General features: G+C 42.6%; 2 protein-coding genes across 2 annotated transcripts; both read left to right on the top strand.

Annotated features, from left to right (window-relative positions):
* The first annotated feature begins 5,973 nt into the window (after window positions 1-5,973).
* LOC119013264 (matrix Gla protein) lies at window positions 5,974-8,855 on the top strand. Its single transcript, XM_037087601.1, has 5 exons — window positions 5,974-6,091; window positions 7,448-7,515; window positions 7,631-7,660; window positions 7,874-7,979; window positions 8,284-8,855. Exons 2-5 carry the CDS (start codon window positions 7,455-7,457, stop codon window positions 8,438-8,440), a joined length of 354 nt encoding a protein of 117 aa, XP_036943496.1. The 5' UTR covers window positions 5,974-6,091; window positions 7,448-7,454; the 3' UTR covers window positions 8,441-8,855.
* Window positions 8,856-12,058: 3,203 nt separating this feature from the next.
* LOC119014307 (bone gamma-carboxyglutamate (gla) protein) lies at window positions 12,059-14,582 on the top strand. Its single transcript, XM_037089344.1, has 4 exons — window positions 12,059-12,676; window positions 12,883-12,930; window positions 13,882-13,966; window positions 14,205-14,582. Exons 1-4 carry the CDS (start codon window positions 12,619-12,621, stop codon window positions 14,305-14,307), a joined length of 294 nt encoding a protein of 97 aa, XP_036945239.1. The 5' UTR covers window positions 12,059-12,618; the 3' UTR covers window positions 14,308-14,582.
* The last annotated feature ends 1,223 nt before the right edge of the window (window positions 14,583-15,805 follow it).

Here is a 15,805-nt window from a genome sequence, read left to right as displayed (position 1 = left end):
CCATATATACAATACATCCATACAGTTCGCAGCCATATGTACCAGTTTAAATACTTCGGCTGTGCTAGTTCAGCTGTAAAGTTTAAGTTTAGAATCCCCAAAAAGAGACGATATCAAGTCCAAGACTCTGGGCTTTGTATAATTAGCAGGAGCACATGGCCAACAGGAGAGGACACAGAACAACAGTGGAGAGTGGCACAGCTTGGTTTTAACAAATGTAGTGATGCAGGTGGGTGATAAGGGAGATAGAAAAGGGAAAAGGAATAAGAGATTTCTTGCTAAAAAAAAAGGAAATTAGAAGGCAAAGAGCAACCTTGCATAACTCATTCTTATTCATAGATGAGCAGATTGTTGCAGTTACCGTATTTGCGGTCATGCATAACAATCATCGCGGGGATCTTGGTCGAGGAAATTCCTCCACAGCAGATTGCACGGAGCAGAGCAATCTGCCGTGCTTTAATACGTCGCCCTGCCTTTCATAAAGCCAGCCGCTGCCTGCGATCGCTTGTTTGTGCTGTCGCAGTGCATTTATGTGTGTATACGTGTGTGTTTGTGTGTGTGTGAGATTCCTGACAGGGGTGGGTGGGTGCTGGTCGCATGCCCTGAAGGTCAGTTTGTTAGAGTTGGCACCACAGACGAGCGGTGGGGGCACCAAGGTAAACGGCACATAAAACAAAAAAAAAATTGGATAGTGCTCTGATGAGAAATACAAGCAATAAACAATAAAGCAAGAAACACATGTACACACACACACACACACACACACACACACACACTTACTCTCTCACATGTGCAGCATCTCCTGAATGAACCCCAATTATCAACACACTGCTGACGTACTTAAATCATTTAATGTGTGTTTCAAATTTAACAGCTCACGCTGCGGCTTTGGTCAAGCACATCTTTCCTCACACACAAACCAAAAAAAACAACCAACTCTCCACTGAAGTTTGCATGTCTGCCAGCGTCTAGTGAGACCCATCACTGAAGATTAAACCCAGAATTATGCAGGACTCAACCTGATGCGATTCTCTTGTACCGAGGCGACGCTTTCCTAATTGGACTTCGATGTACTTATGCGATCTCTGTGTAATAACAGGTTGGCTGCAGCAGCGAGAGATTACAGGAGATGGAGGGAAGGAGGCGAGACACAATGCAGCTGTTTGTCTTCGACGGCGTTCAGCCAGCTGTCTCTCTTCCCTGCATCACCGCTCAGTTTGACAGTTTGAAGCTCTGTTTGTGTGAATGTGATGGGTTATTTGAACAGGATCGGGCTTGGAACCGTGAGTGGAGCATGATCCTCGCAGAGCTTTGAGGGAAGGCTAGTCTCGACGATAAGACCGAATAAATATTATGAATCGGTTGATTCCGCCAACTATATTTCTCCTCAGTCATGCAACGCCAGATATTACATTACATAAAATGATCACTAGCAGCTGGTCTTTATCACCAGCAGTGGTTAGCATCCAAACCTGCACTGCTTCACACTGCATGTACTATGGAAAAAAATATGGACTGTGGGCTGGTGAAGAGAAAGAGTTTTATTGAATACATCCAACATTTTGGGAAATGTGCCCAATGTGAGTTAAATATGAAGCTCTAGCTGGTTAGCTTAGCTCAGTTTATTATTCTGAACCCACAAAAGTCATAAAAATGACCCACTGGACCAACACAGTCCATTATTCCACAAAAAATGAAAATAAAAAGTCAGTTGCTCTGTTGTTACTAAAATACACACTCTGGTAACAGCAACTTTAATACGCAACTTAACTGTAAGCCCCATTTAAAACCGGCTGCGTAAATAAACAAGTGGACGGAGGGGCTGGTGATGCTACAGCGCCGACTCGGTACATAAAGCGGTGTCACGTTGTCCATTTAACGTGGTTACTGAAAGAAGCAGGTGGAGATAAGGATGAAAAACAATGAAGGCTGAAGATGTTCTCTAAATTAACTGATTCATGACTCATTTTAACCTGAACCTAACCAAATTAAACTGTTTCACAATGTGCTTATCATTGTTACCAATGATGTTGAAGGTCGCTGAAGTGACTTTGTCCTTTCCTGCACATCCAAACAGGGAAAGAAACTCAAGAGAAAGTGTGTATTTTTGGAGCGATGGGCTTTTGTTTTCAAGATAACAGGCTTTCAGGTCGATGGGACACAATAAAAGGGCTGTCGGGAAAATGGTAAGTCCCCAACATAGCAATCCTGGCTCTGTTCAAAGGTCCCATATCCATTCACCAGAGGGGATAGTCTTTTTTTTTTTATTTATTTTTTAAAGTAAAATATAAGATACCGCTTCCCTCACCACCTCAACAATGTTTGTACAATCCCTAACCAGCTGTCGGCTCCAGCTTTGTATTTACCTATAAACATGAAAAAGATATTGATCTTCGAAACTCCAGGACAGAAAGCACGAAGCAAAACGTCAAATCTACTCCCACAATGCATTAGTGTTCTGGGTTTCCTTTACAAAGCCGACTGCCTGAAACAAAGTTCAAATCGAAACCAAATCAAAATGCTTTGGTGACGACCTCTCCTGGCCTCCGTATTTTTTCAGCGGCGTGAGCGTGGAGGGTGGGTTGAGGGATGGTGGAGAGGTGATGGTCGGACTACTAATGGCTACATGATCCTCATTCAGCACATGCTCAGTCTGCCTGTGTTCCCCCAGATTATCAGATGACGAGGCCAAGGAGGGAAGCCGAGGCAAATAAGAACTGTCGAGAACAACTCCTCCTCGGCCTTTCATCTCATCTGACTTCCCGAAAATGAAAGATAACAAAAAAAAAAAGAAGGTAATCTTTTGAAATCGCGCATATGTAGATTTCAATCGACAACAAACACACAGGCATGAAGCTGCATGTGTCCTGCAGGTTGACGCTATTATACAACACCCATACAACACCAAATCTGTGTGAAGCTTCGGTTGGCGCGCACACGGCAGAATTCACAGCCGCAGGACAACAGGAGCATCAGAGGCTGAGAGGAGGAGGAGGACAGTCCTGAGTAATGTCTGTCCTTCATCCAGTCTGGCCGGAAAACACCCTCCGGCCCACAGATGGAGCGGCGAGGGGAGCAGCTTTTAGCATCACATGATGTTTTCTATCTGAGTCACTCACTCCCTCATGTGTCTGCTGTTTTGCACATAGAAATGTTTTAAAAAAGGTGAATCACAGCAATGGCCATTAAGAAAATAAGACCGAAATAGCGTGACTACTGTCTGAGCTTTTTTTCGGGGAGTTGTTGTTGGATCTGTGTTTGTCTGCGCTCTGTCCACCCTGACCGACAGCCGCAGAGCAGCCCGAGGTACACCTACTCAACCACTGGGGGGGAATACGAGCCTGCCCAGACAGGTTAAAGAATCTGTTTTTGCAGACATTATTGGGATAGTTTACACACCTGTGGCCATGCCCTATCCAAGCCTCAATTCATGCACTTTGCTTCATTTGTATTTTTCTTCTTATTAATTCTGTTTGCCAGATGCTCATTCTTTCCATGCATGTTTCTTGCAATCAGCCCGAACAGAGTCAGCCCGAACAGAGTCCGATCCAGGGAACTTTCCACTCAGCGTTCGTATCACGTCCATCTCTTCCTCCTACCTGCCTCCCTTGAATTGGCCCTTTATCGCCTCCTGCTCCTGTCGTGACCTTTCTCTTCAGTTTGAGCCCAGATGTACCCTGCAGGTGCGCTGTGGTTAGTCCACCACGCTCAGCTCCGCCAGGCGTTTCACATCCTGTTTTTCACCTCCCTCTGTTTTTCATTTCTCATTTATCTGGGCCTCTGGCACACTCCACTGCTCGCAAAAAAAAGATGTTTCTGGCCCACTTACGTGCATTCATTGCATTTCTCAAGAGAGAGATATTTTGTTACACCGCGAAAAGACATGGAGAGGCTGAGGGGGTGGCTGGTCAGAACAGGACATTAACTGCATAAGAAGAGGGAGTGAGAAGCACGGAGGTGAAGAGACGGGGAAGCCCATGAGGAGAACAGAAGAAATATAACTTAAAGGATGGGCAGAGAGAGGGCATAAATAAGAGAGAACTTTGGGAGGGGAAGGGTGAAAAAACAAAACAGCGTTTGACGGTTTGTTTCCATGCAATCACCCTCTCCATCATTCACCCACTCCCCTCGCCAGTCTCTAAGTTTAGATCCCAGCTGCTTAACTTAAGTGAAAAATCCCCGCCACCAGTGTAAACATCAGTAAAATCTAAAGGGAAAACAGCCCCCTTGTGTTGGTATCTGCCAGTGGAACTTGTGCATCGAATATCTGCGTTATAGAACCGAACCGCTGCTTAGTGGTCCCACAGTTAACAGCCTAATATGACCACATCACTGAATAAGTCTGCGGCTCCAGCGCCAAAAACATTAAGACGCCAACAACATGTGCTTTCTCTCTCTCTCTCTCTGACTCCAGCTGACTTCATCTCTCTGACTTCCCCTGTATCTGATCTGTCACCGGGTTTATCTCGATCGTTATGTCTGACTTTATGTTTATCTGTCTGTCTGAGTCCTGCTGATTTCTGGCAAAGCCTGTCTACCTATTCCGGTTTGTTTGCTGTTGGTGAGAGTCTGCTTTCACACAGCTATTCACAGAGTGTTTCGACGGAGCCAAATGTGATGCGGTGTTACGTAACTCAGATATACACCAGGGGGCTGCTGTTCTGAGCTACTACAGCATTGACTTTAATATACAGTTGGGGTTCTAAATGCTTTGTTTCAAGGTAGAATAACTTGCACCTCAGAAACTTTCACAAATGTAGGAGCTCTTAAAGGGATAGTTACTCCAAAACACAAAAATACAGATTTTCCCTTGTATCCATATTTTTTTATTCATTCAGATAGAGAGCTAGAACTAGATGGCACCCGAAAAAGTATTTCTTTTAAATTTATGTTTTATAATGAAATCATGACCCACTTACTTAATAATAATTATGATAATAATAATAAGATAATCCACACCAACACCCTCTAACCACATTGCCAATAAGAAGTTAGCATGCATCTACTCATGGAGGAGAGGCTTGATCTTGTGACCAATAACAACTGCCTCCGTTTGCTACCTTGCTTAGTTAGTTAGCTAGTTAGCTAGTTAGCTTAGTTAGTTAGAAAAATAAGACGCTAACATCAACGTTAACGAAGCCACTGCTAAGCTTCCGACACCACTATACAATAATCAATATGCAAGTTGTATAGTAAGTGTGACTTTGTGAGTCTCTGTTTTCAGCATCATGACGTTAAATGTCCCCGAAAACCTCTGTAGTCTCATTTAGCCACTTGTTAGCAACTGCCTTTATAAAGCTACGTAAACACGTTGGACTATAATGCATACGTGGGGCATCAACTGATGTGTTTCTTGACGTAGAGCAAAACATCAAAATCTTTTAAACCTGTGTTAACTGCAAACCTTACTTCAGAATATATCTGAAAACCCATTGAGTAATTCCTTTGACAGACCAGGGGACCGGAAGTGCAAAAACACCATTTATGGTCTGTGCAGTATGAGATCACCGCTTCCATTCATGAAAGTTAAAGGGATAGTCCCCCCTTTAAACAATGATCCGTGGAGTCTGTTCTCTGTAACAACAAACAAAATACCTAACCATGTATCTGCACATTTTTTTCCAAAACACATGAGGGCCAAAAGGTGGAGTCACTCCATGTTTTGTCTGTTTGCTGGATGGTCTTTTCATATTGCAAACAGCAGCGAATATTATCATGTACCTGCCACGAAGCAGGTTTGTCGTCCCCGTGCCAGCCTCCCCTCACCTCCCCTCTCTGTCTCTCTGTTTACCTCCCGCTTGTTTTTCGTCCGTTCCCTCTGTTATGCCTCGGTGAGGGCGTGGGAGTCGGGGGAGAGAGTGAGCTAATACCCTGGTCCGATTAAATGGTGGAAAAGAGGACTGATAGTATGAGGAGGGAGGAGATGAGGGCGAGGGCTGAGGGGAGGTGGTGGGTAGAAATGAAGGGGTGGGGGGAAGAGAGGTGAGTATATAAAAGCTTTGCTGTGAGGAATTAGGAAATATTCCTCGGGAGAGAATACAGACAGAGAGATACTTTTTCAAGACTTCTCACTCCATAATTTTCTTTTACGGTGAGTACATTAAAGCAGATAATCTCTTTAAACTAACAGCAGCTGAAATGTAGACGTAGTTTGCATCTTATGAACAAGCCAAACGAGTGGAAAACTGCTGATTTGATGCATTAGCTGATGCTCCAGAGATGAATTTTTGTCATTTTTTTAGTATAATGCTGCAGTGTTTAATCCTTACAGCACAATAGGCCTACAGTACTCGTCTGTGTGTTTAAAGAGTACTTCATATGTAACCTTGTCGAGCATCACGCCTGTGGCTTTTTCCAATGAGGTGGGCACTTTCTGCCTGCAAGGAACATGAGCCCACCAGGACCCCTGCTGAGAGTCAGACAGGCATAAACTTCATAGACACTTTTGTCAGCACCTCTCTCTCTCTCACACACACACACACACACGCACACACACACACACATCTAAAAGTCGTCGCCAGCCTTTGGAAGTTGCTTTTCTGAACCTCAGGCCTGAGGGCTTGCTGTTTCTGTGCCCAAGTCTGGGTTCCACTGAAGCCAAGATATGCCCGAGGGGATGATATTATGAGCTGTGTGTGTGTGTGTGTGTTTGTATTTAAGCATAGGCCAGTAAGATGTATGTGTATGTGCGTGTGTGTTTATGTATAATGAAAGCTGCTATTGATGGGGAAGCAGAGGGCTGCCGAAACAGAATCTCGTCCAAATCCCACAAACAGAACGCGGGAATGAAAGCTGTTCTGCAGTGCAGCCATGAAAACACAGCATGCACGTGTGTGTGTGTGTGTGTGTGTGTGCGTGTGTGTGGCGGGGCTCTAAACACATCTGGGACTGCTGTTTGTACAGGTGTCACACACCTTACTGTGGGCCACGTGCGTGTGATTGAGAGCAGATGTGCGTGTGCAGAGCCACCTTTACAGAATGCCTGTATCTTTATAATTACCACTTATCAACCTGCGTAAGTCTATGAGTTAGGCAGATATCCTCCTGTGCTACAAACTGAGCCTCCAGCTATTGAAAGGTGTTTGTGGACCGGCTCTGACTTTCATCCAGTGCACTGAAAATACCTTTAGACATTTAAATCAATACGTACATATATATGTTTATGAATATATATAACTTTGGCTTGTGTTTGTGCTCCCATCCTGCCAGAATGTACAGATGTATGTATACAGGACAGCTCATTATAGAGCAGTTCTGGCCTTCAGGCACAAAACCACAGGAAACATATTTAGAAAGTTTGCCACTTACAGCTTGTGGTTCTCTCCTGTTTGCCCATGGTTTCACAATCTCAGCCACTTTCCCTCTCTGTCTTCTTCTCTCATTTTTCTTCCTCTCTTAACTGCGTGCCGACATGACTCACTAAAGCACCTTTCTCCTGTTTTTCCAGCCCCAGGATGAGGAGCCTTCTTCAGTTTCTGGCACTCTTTGCTGCGGTCTCGGTCTGCATCTGCTATGGTATGGATCCTCCCCGACATCCTCACTCTTAGATCACCGCCATTATCCATTCATCACATGTAATATATCCGATTCGCACATTTATGATTAACCCGGTTCCATGTTTTTCCCGTAGAATCTCATGAAAGCACAGAATCCATTGAAGGTGATTAAAAGTTGTCTCTCGTTCATGGAAAAACATGCATGCACTCCTAACAAATATGACTCAGCTTCGGTCGATCATGCGTTTAATCCCTGTTTTACCCTCCGCTAACGTACCCCCACCCCTTGTTTCACCTGACTCGGATCAGTTGCATGATGAGCATGCCTGACGTGATTCAAATAAGGGCTCCTGTCTAGTAAAGTTTTGTGGTTCCAGATTTGTTTGTGCTCCCGAACCAAGCCAACTCATTCATCACGCCGCAGAGGGGCAACGTATACAGCCCACCCAGAGGGAATGGCCTCGACAATTACAACCTCATGAGGTGAAAGACACAGCCGCAGACGTGCACACACAGCACATTCCTTTATCTTGTCCTTATGTAAGACCACAGAAACAGGCAAGGAAGTGCACACTCAGGACGGAAGATAATTAAGACGAGACGTAATTAGACTATTAAACATCTGCATATGCTTCGAACACTCGCAGTGCCCGAAGCTGAGGGGAAATGCAGCGAAACAAAGACAAAAAGTCTGCGTTTGATTACATTTCTCTTCCTTGTCCTCACCATCCTCTAACTATCCCTGTCTGCCTGAATATCCGCCCTCCCCTCCACTCTCCTTCCCCAGGACGGTGAAGTCTCCAGCGGAGAGGCGTGCAGAGACCTGTGAGGACTACTCGCCCTGCCGCTTCTACGCCTATCACCACGGCTTCCAGAAGGCCTACCAGAGATACTTTGGCGCCCGAAATACACCTCAGAGACCAGCCGCGACTCGCCGATACTAGCCTCCAAGTATCCGTCGGTCGAATGCAGAGTTATCTGCAAATGAATGTGCCCACCTTCATTCCACATATTGCAACTTTTGTGTAATTTATGTAGTTGTTTCTGTGGCTTCTCCTGGATGTGAAAGCCCATGTTATAATCAAAGCAGCATCCAACGTGGCTCATATGTGGCTCATATGTTACAGCAGCCCGTCATTATAAACACGTATAACTTCTTGGCTCATCTCTTGTGTAATCTCAGGATAACCTTTATCCACTATTATCACACCTGCCCGGCATTTATCAGCTTGATGGGATGTTTTCCCCTCTATCCACTAGCGTTTTTTCACACTATCAGCCCGTTTATCCAGGCCAACAGCGCTGTCAGTGATTATTTCCATTGCTTTGATTTGAAAAAATAAATTTTCCTTAATTGGGTTTTGTCTTAATCCTGTTTATGCCATCTGTTTACCACATGGGTGTGTGAGAACATGTGGTATTCAGCGCCACTGCCAATTTCACACTTAAAGGCTAGACTGACGTGGTGTACCAGCTAGACAAATATGTAGTCCTTATTTGTTTTCGGGGGATTTAGACAAAGGCTTGTGAGTTTATATTGACGCATCAAAGCATAAGCAGCATTTTTCTACTTTATATAGCATTAGTCAGTGGTGAAATGCATCAAAGCACATACACACCATTTCTGTACTTAAGGAAAAAAAACAAACAGAGTTTCTAAAGAGGTGACTTTTTAGAAATACATGGTTCTCACTGGACAGCGATGCTACAAACATATGATGTTCTCACAGAAGAGAATGTATTACTGTCCATTAAACTACCCAGCAGTATGTTAAGTAGTTAAAATTAACCAGTGTTGTAAAAGAGTCATTCTTGAGTAAATGTACAGATATAGTTTTCAAACATTACTTTGGTAAAAGTGAAAGTCATCCATATGAAATGCACTTGAGTGCACATCTGATAGTAAATGTACACAAGTATCAAAAGTACACGTACAATTATACACATGTTTTCATATATTATTATCAATATCTGATTAGATATTCAGCATTGTATAAATTCTGAATCAGATTTCATTTTTTAAATAAATTCCTCTAAAAATGTTCTACTTTGATGCAGCGGACAATCTGCAGAGTAACTAGTAACGTTCAAATAAATATAATGGAGTAAAACGTATAATATTTGCCCTCAGATTCAAGTAGAATTCAAGTACAAAGTAGCTGCAGAAATTAGAAATACTTAAGTATTCAAAATTGGACTTACATACAACACTTACAGTGAATGTATTTAGTTACATTCTATAACTGAAATTGGCTCAACTTCAAACATTTACAACAGCAAAATGTAAAATACACATTCGTGCAGCAGTTATACAAATCCTAAAACAGGGAACCCTTTATTGCCCAGTGAGTACTTTTACTTTTGTTACTGATTACTGATACTGATTTTATATACACACTTTTACTTTAGAAAGGTGTAAAATGCAGGACTTTTACTTGGAGTGGAGTATTTAATAGACTTTAAAAAGGGACACAATACTAGTGTACTAAGTTACTAGGGGACAAACTAGTTACCAATGAGGAACTACCTGCTTGTAAACTGTTCGCCAATGATATACTCCAAAATCTGATTTTTATAGAGTTACTTGTGACTTGTTAAAAACGAGCGAGGAAAGATTTAGAAATGAAACCAAAAAGGAGACTTGTTCTCTCATGTGCACGTACTCATGAAGTAATCATTCAGACCTCAATAACCACTCAAGACTTTACTTGAAGGGAAACAGGTAATAGTATGATAATGTTGAGGTAATGAGGGACGACTTAGTATTTACTCAGTATTATGCATGACCACTTGGGATGCACACAAACCGTAACTAATATTTAAGTAATTAATAATGAATAAGTTGTTACTGGTTTTGTGCTGTTCACCAGCTGGTCAGAGTCACATCACATCACAGACCACTGATGAGGAAAGTGGACAGTGTGATCAATTCTCTGATATTCATGACTTAATTATGAACTAATGATTCATTAATATAGGATCTACAGGTCTGCTCTCCAGTTATTAATTATCATCTATGATAAAATCATCAATAGGAATGATCAGGGAAGTACTCGTTACTATTCACTAATTATCAGGTTGTTCTTGTTTTGTTTCCCACTCAGTTATTAATAACTTATCATTAACTAATCGTTATCTACTCGTCAAATAATGCTAACCAGCAGTTATTTCATTCCTCAAATATAAAGTAAGATATCTGTATACATCTTCCACCACTGCCGTTGGCTATGGTAACATAGTCCAGTGGTTGTCAGTGGATGATAAATGGTTTGGGAAAGTTTTTTGTTTTGTTTTGTTTTGTTTTGTTTTTATGTGTGATACTTTTTGAGACCCAGAGAGACTGAGGAGGAGATGTCTCTAAGGTGGAGCTGCTGACAACATTGGAAACAGCCTGAGGTAAACACACCTGTAAGCCAGACACACTGGTTTCAGAATGTCTTTTACTTTATAACTCTATCATCTGTGTTACATTTGAAATCTATATCTGCAAAACAACTAGGAATAATATTCGTCAAAAACATAGAGTAAAAAGTACAATATCTAATTCTGAAAAGTAATATGAAAATACCTCATCTCTGCACTTAAGTAGAATACTGAAGTGAGTGAATTGAGCTCTTATCCACCCCTGTCCTGTTGAGGGGTTAAACAAGAGCACTGATTACTGAAAGCACACAACTGCTGCTGATTTCAATATGTAGTCAAGAGCTGGTTTCCTCCAATGTGTGAAGGAATCTGAGCGATGCACCACACATCTGTGTGTCAGTGACCTTGCTGCTGCAGACAGTCACACAGAAAAGGACATGTCAGCACATTGTCGATGTCAGCATGGGCGGCACAGTGCTCATGTTGGATGCTTGTTTTCCTATGCAGCCACAAGGCCGCAAATGTGCACAATTAAAGTTGTCCTGAGGTTGAATCCTTGAAGTCTGTCCTTGAAATAAGACAAGGCACCAGCATTGACCCAGACGGTGAAATTACATACCATATAATACCATCAGGACCCGTCCAGAACCTAAATGTCCAGTCGGAAAAAGCAACATGAAGAGCAGGAGACATTTTCATGTCATAAATTAAACAAGACTAAAGGATGGGTTTAGGATATTTAACAGTACAGTTAAACTGTAATTTTGTATCAACATCTACCCCTTACTAATAAACCAAGCAAATAGGAAATGATTACGCAAACGCAGTTTTTAGTGGTGGGTTGTGTTTTAATTAAAATAAAATGACATGTTCCACTCTGCTCTGGTTGCTCTCCGCCACTTTATTGGCAAACCACCCACATGTTTTGGTAAAAATATCGTCCCACATTTCAAATTACCCTCCTACTAATCCTCAAACACTCTGGGTTTGTTTCTAAATGTTCCTTCCTTTATGAAGGAAATCACTGCGGCCTGCAATAAAGGAGAGAGGCCTCAGATTAGAATCATGTCACATGCTGTGGGGCGGCGGTTTTTCCCTTTCAGTTTGCACTACACGTTTTTCTCCCCCTCATATTCTTATTGACCTACAAGTAAAAAGTCTGCGGTTACGCTGTAAAACTCTGACCTCTCCAGGCTGCCAGCCGGCATTGCATTCCTCAGATTTTCGTCTCACTTTTTATTTGTATCACTTAAATCTCACAGGAAGTATTCTGGTGGTGTTTTGGGGTTGCACGCTCGTCTTTACACAAGATGTAGAGGACGGAACATGCAAGCAGTGACTCACAATCTGGTGTAAAATATTTTTCATTGAAACACATTCCAGTCTCTGATATTTGTGGCTGCGAGTCGCCCACATTTGTTGTCTCACCACCTGTGCTTTAAAACAAATGCCCTCCTTTTGGAAGCGCTCTGTGTTTGTGTGTGTTTGTGTGTGCCCACTGATGCAAACACACATATAAAATCAGTAGTTGCATACATGATGATGGAGGTGTGTATCTCTGCATCCATGTGGGAGTGTGATACATGATTCCTTAACCAATCAAATGCCCATGTCACAGTGAGGGCCACATCTATAAAGCGACTGTGTATTTATGTATATATATGTGTAAGAGAAAGAGAAAGAGAGGAGTGACAGAGCTGGAAGTCTCCGGTCCGACTTGTTGCTTGGTATAATACAGACGGTGAAGAAACGCTGAAAGATGAGGACTCTGGCCATCCTGGTTCTCTGCTCCCTGGCAGCCATCTGTCTGACTTCAGGTAGGAGCTGCAGGGTGTATACGGAAAGCTCTTTATTGAAATAGTCGTACACTTTTGTATGATTTGTTGCTTTGCATGCAAAGTTCAAAAGCTGCAACTACTACCTAAGATCCAGCGAAATGATTTTGATTTGTACCGACGTAAATAAAGTCAATAAGTTGCATCAAAAGGAAAAAAGAAATCATTATTCACATGTTTTCCCTCAGATGCCTCCACTGGCTCCCAGCCTGCCAGTGACAACCCTGCTGATGAGGGTAAGACCATGACCTTTGACTTTATCATCAGTGTTACATTAAAGGGGCACTGTGTAGTTTGTTAATTTTAATATTTACAATAATAATAAGTAATAATACAAACTCAGAAATATTTATTTTCTCCATAACTGAATAAACAAGCTGCTCTCCGGGGAAGAAAAGGCCCCCAGAACACTGTCTGAAGCTAGAAAGGTGGCAGGGTCCGCCACATGTAAATCAAGTAAAACAGTATGAAACCGTTTGTCCTTTAAAGTCAGATTGATCATCTAGTTTATTCAGTCACAAAAACTGTGGGTTTAAGTTTCGAATGAATCGAGGGCTCTCACAGTCGTCTGGTAGTACAGCACTAAAACAAAGTTCACTATCGTATTCTTTTGTCCAAAGATGTTGCCAAAGCCAAAAAAGGAAAGTTCGTGATCTTTAGATTCTACACACTTACCCAATATTTTTGTTCAAGACCAATTTGATTTGTTATAAATAATAAAGACTCTTATGCACACTGCAACATCTTGATTTCAGCTGATTTCCTTTTCATTACTGTAATTATTGACTTTACCTGAGTATCAGTATTTTTCTGATAGCTTTTTACTTGTATTCCCTTCATCTTAACACAAATAGCTGTACTCAGTTGTACATTTTCAAAACAGGCTCATTACTTTAGTTTTTTCATTGATCATCTTTATTTTGAGTCATTGCAGGCCGCCTTCCCAACAACACGCGACTGATTTTTAACAGTGCAGATGACGCACGGCAGATGTTACCAGATGAAACAACGCAAAGATTAAGTTAGTTTTGTACAGAAAATGGCCAATAGAAATGTCTGCCAGTTAGTTTTTGTGCCTCAGTGTGTACTTTTCCACCTCTGCTCATTAAAAGTGGAATTTTGTCAGACAGACATCTTGTGTGTTTCCACGATGAGGCAAAGTTGTGTTAAATGTGTATGATGTGCAGGTATGTTCGTGGAGAGGGACCAGGCCTCCGCAGTGGTGAGACAGAAGAGGGCGGCGGGACAGTTGTCCCTCACTCAGCTGGAGAGGTATTTTCAAATCCCCTTTGTATTCACATCGCTTACAAGAAGGAACACACAAGCACACACACACATATCTGATCAGACAGCGTGTACAGTGGAGTCCCCTGATGTCCTCATACTGTTGCTGGGTGATCTCTTGAGACAAACATTTGATTACACGCGACTTAAAGCGGTACCAAGTGGAATAACATGATTAACGCCTACCTCTCTGTGATCAACCCTCTCCCTCTCTCCGTCCACTCAGCCTGAGAGAAGTGTGTGAGCTCAACCTGGCTTGCGAGCACATGATGGACACTGAGGGAATCATCGCTGCCTACACGGCCTACTACGGACCAATCCCCTACTAGAAGCCAAACTACGACAGCTGATGGCTCATCGGCTATCTTTTTATTATCACTGTTATTAGAATTATTTCCTTCGAGCTCTTCTTTTTTCCTTTATAGCTAAGCCCAAAGCACATACAAATTAAGAAGTGAGTGATGTGGAGGTAGAGATGGAAGCAGACGTGTGCGTGGGGGAATAATATCTTCATGTGAATTTACTTTTCCACCCACTGTGATTCGATCATTTCTCCTGACCCGTAGAGTAGCGTGATGAAACTGAATAAAGACAAATGAACCTGTGCTGTGTGTTTGCTCATTCTGATCCCGAGTGACTGAGAGCAATATTTACTCTCTAACTTACTGCTTCGACGACTTGTGGCCACCAGGTGTCTCTGTTGTGACATCCAGCGATGTGATGTGAGGAGTCCTTCTGCAGCTGCAGTGAGTGTGTCATGCACACAGCTACGGGCTGACAAGACACCACAGTTCATACAGTTAATAGCCAATCCATAGAGCATTGAATACATTTTCAAACAATGCAGTTTTACAGTTAGTGCACAGTTTTCACTCTCCACAGCTCACGTAATCTGTTTCCCCCTCTGATTATTATACCACTTCTCAACCGTGAAGTTTACTGTAGAATCTTTGGCTTCCAGATGAAAATGATGTGTGATTCAGGGCGCACGTGTCTTTAATTTCCGTGTTTTCCAAAAGCTCATGTTTTTAACAGTCACATTTCTCTGCACCACTCACCAGTGGAGTCACGGTGCGGATTCAGAACGACTTGGGAATGTCAGTCTAGCTGATGTTCAAAGAAGTGATAGATTAGTCATAGCTGGATGTGTGTCACAGACATAGCTGGAGAGGGCCTTGTGAATAGCTGTGTGTAAAAATGAAATGAATGAAATATGGACCGAGCTTACTGGTCTGAAAAAAATGAAGCCAGCGCTGAAGTGTAGGGTAGTGCATCTCTTCCTTGCATGACGATTCGATATGCATCCAGACACAAGGGCTCCGATACCATTCGGGGATGATAGATTCTTAATGGGGGCCGATTCGGTGCGATTCAGTCTAATACAGCTCTTAGCATGGATGAAGAATAGAGAGACGTGTGGAAAAAAACATCTGTTCTGTTCCTCCTTTAATCAGAACTCCTGCCTGACAGAGTGTTCCTGGTTCATCAGTTACCGCATTTGTGTGGCATGTGGTAAATGTGGAGATGAGTTGTGCAGTGGCAGAAACTGTGGGGAAGAACCCAAGTGTTATCAAAGTGTTAACTGTGCATAGAGAAAGACAGGGTGAGAGAAGGCTGGGGAATGATGAAGCAGCGACAAAGGAAAAGAGTGCATATGTTTTTTGTACGGTGTAAGGGTTGGATTTTTCTTTCCTGACACTGTTTACTGACAAGTGTGTGACAGCAATCTTTACTGACAAGTGTGTGACAGCAAGGGTCTGCGCCCACTTGGCCCTGATGTTTACAGTGCTGTAAAGTATCCAGTCAAACAAGTCTATTACAAACTCA

This window comes from Acanthopagrus latus, chromosome 23, assembly GCF_904848185.1.
Source record: "Acanthopagrus latus isolate v.2019 chromosome 23, fAcaLat1.1, whole genome shotgun sequence".
NCBI lineage: Eukaryota > Metazoa > Chordata > Actinopteri > Spariformes > Sparidae > Acanthopagrus > Acanthopagrus latus.
The sequence above is the reverse complement of the archived record's forward strand: the minus strand, read 5'-3'. Positions and strand labels throughout refer to the sequence as shown.

Bases quoted from the DNA above. Each gene is read 5' to 3' on its own strand.
- LOC119013264 (XM_037087601.1), top strand. From the start codon at position 7,455: ATGAGGAGCCTTCTTCAGTTTCTGGCACTCTTTGCTGCGGTCTCGGTC. The intron at 7,516-7,630 runs GTATGGATCCTC...TTTTTCCCGTAG, and splicing joins CTCGGTCTGCATCTGCTATG to AATCTCATGAAAGCACAGAA. The intron at 7,980-8,283 runs GTGAAAGACACA...CTCCTTCCCCAG, and splicing joins GACAATTACAACCTCATGAG to GACGGTGAAGTCTCCAGCGG.
- LOC119014307 (XM_037089344.1), top strand. From the start codon at position 12,619: ATGAGGACTCTGGCCATCCTGGTTCTCTGCTCCCTGGCAGCCATCTGT. The intron at 12,677-12,882 runs GTAGGAGCTGCA...GTTTTCCCTCAG, and splicing joins AGCCATCTGTCTGACTTCAG to ATGCCTCCACTGGCTCCCAG. The intron at 12,931-13,881 runs GTAAGACCATGA...TATGATGTGCAG, and splicing joins TGACAACCCTGCTGATGAGG to GTATGTTCGTGGAGAGGGAC.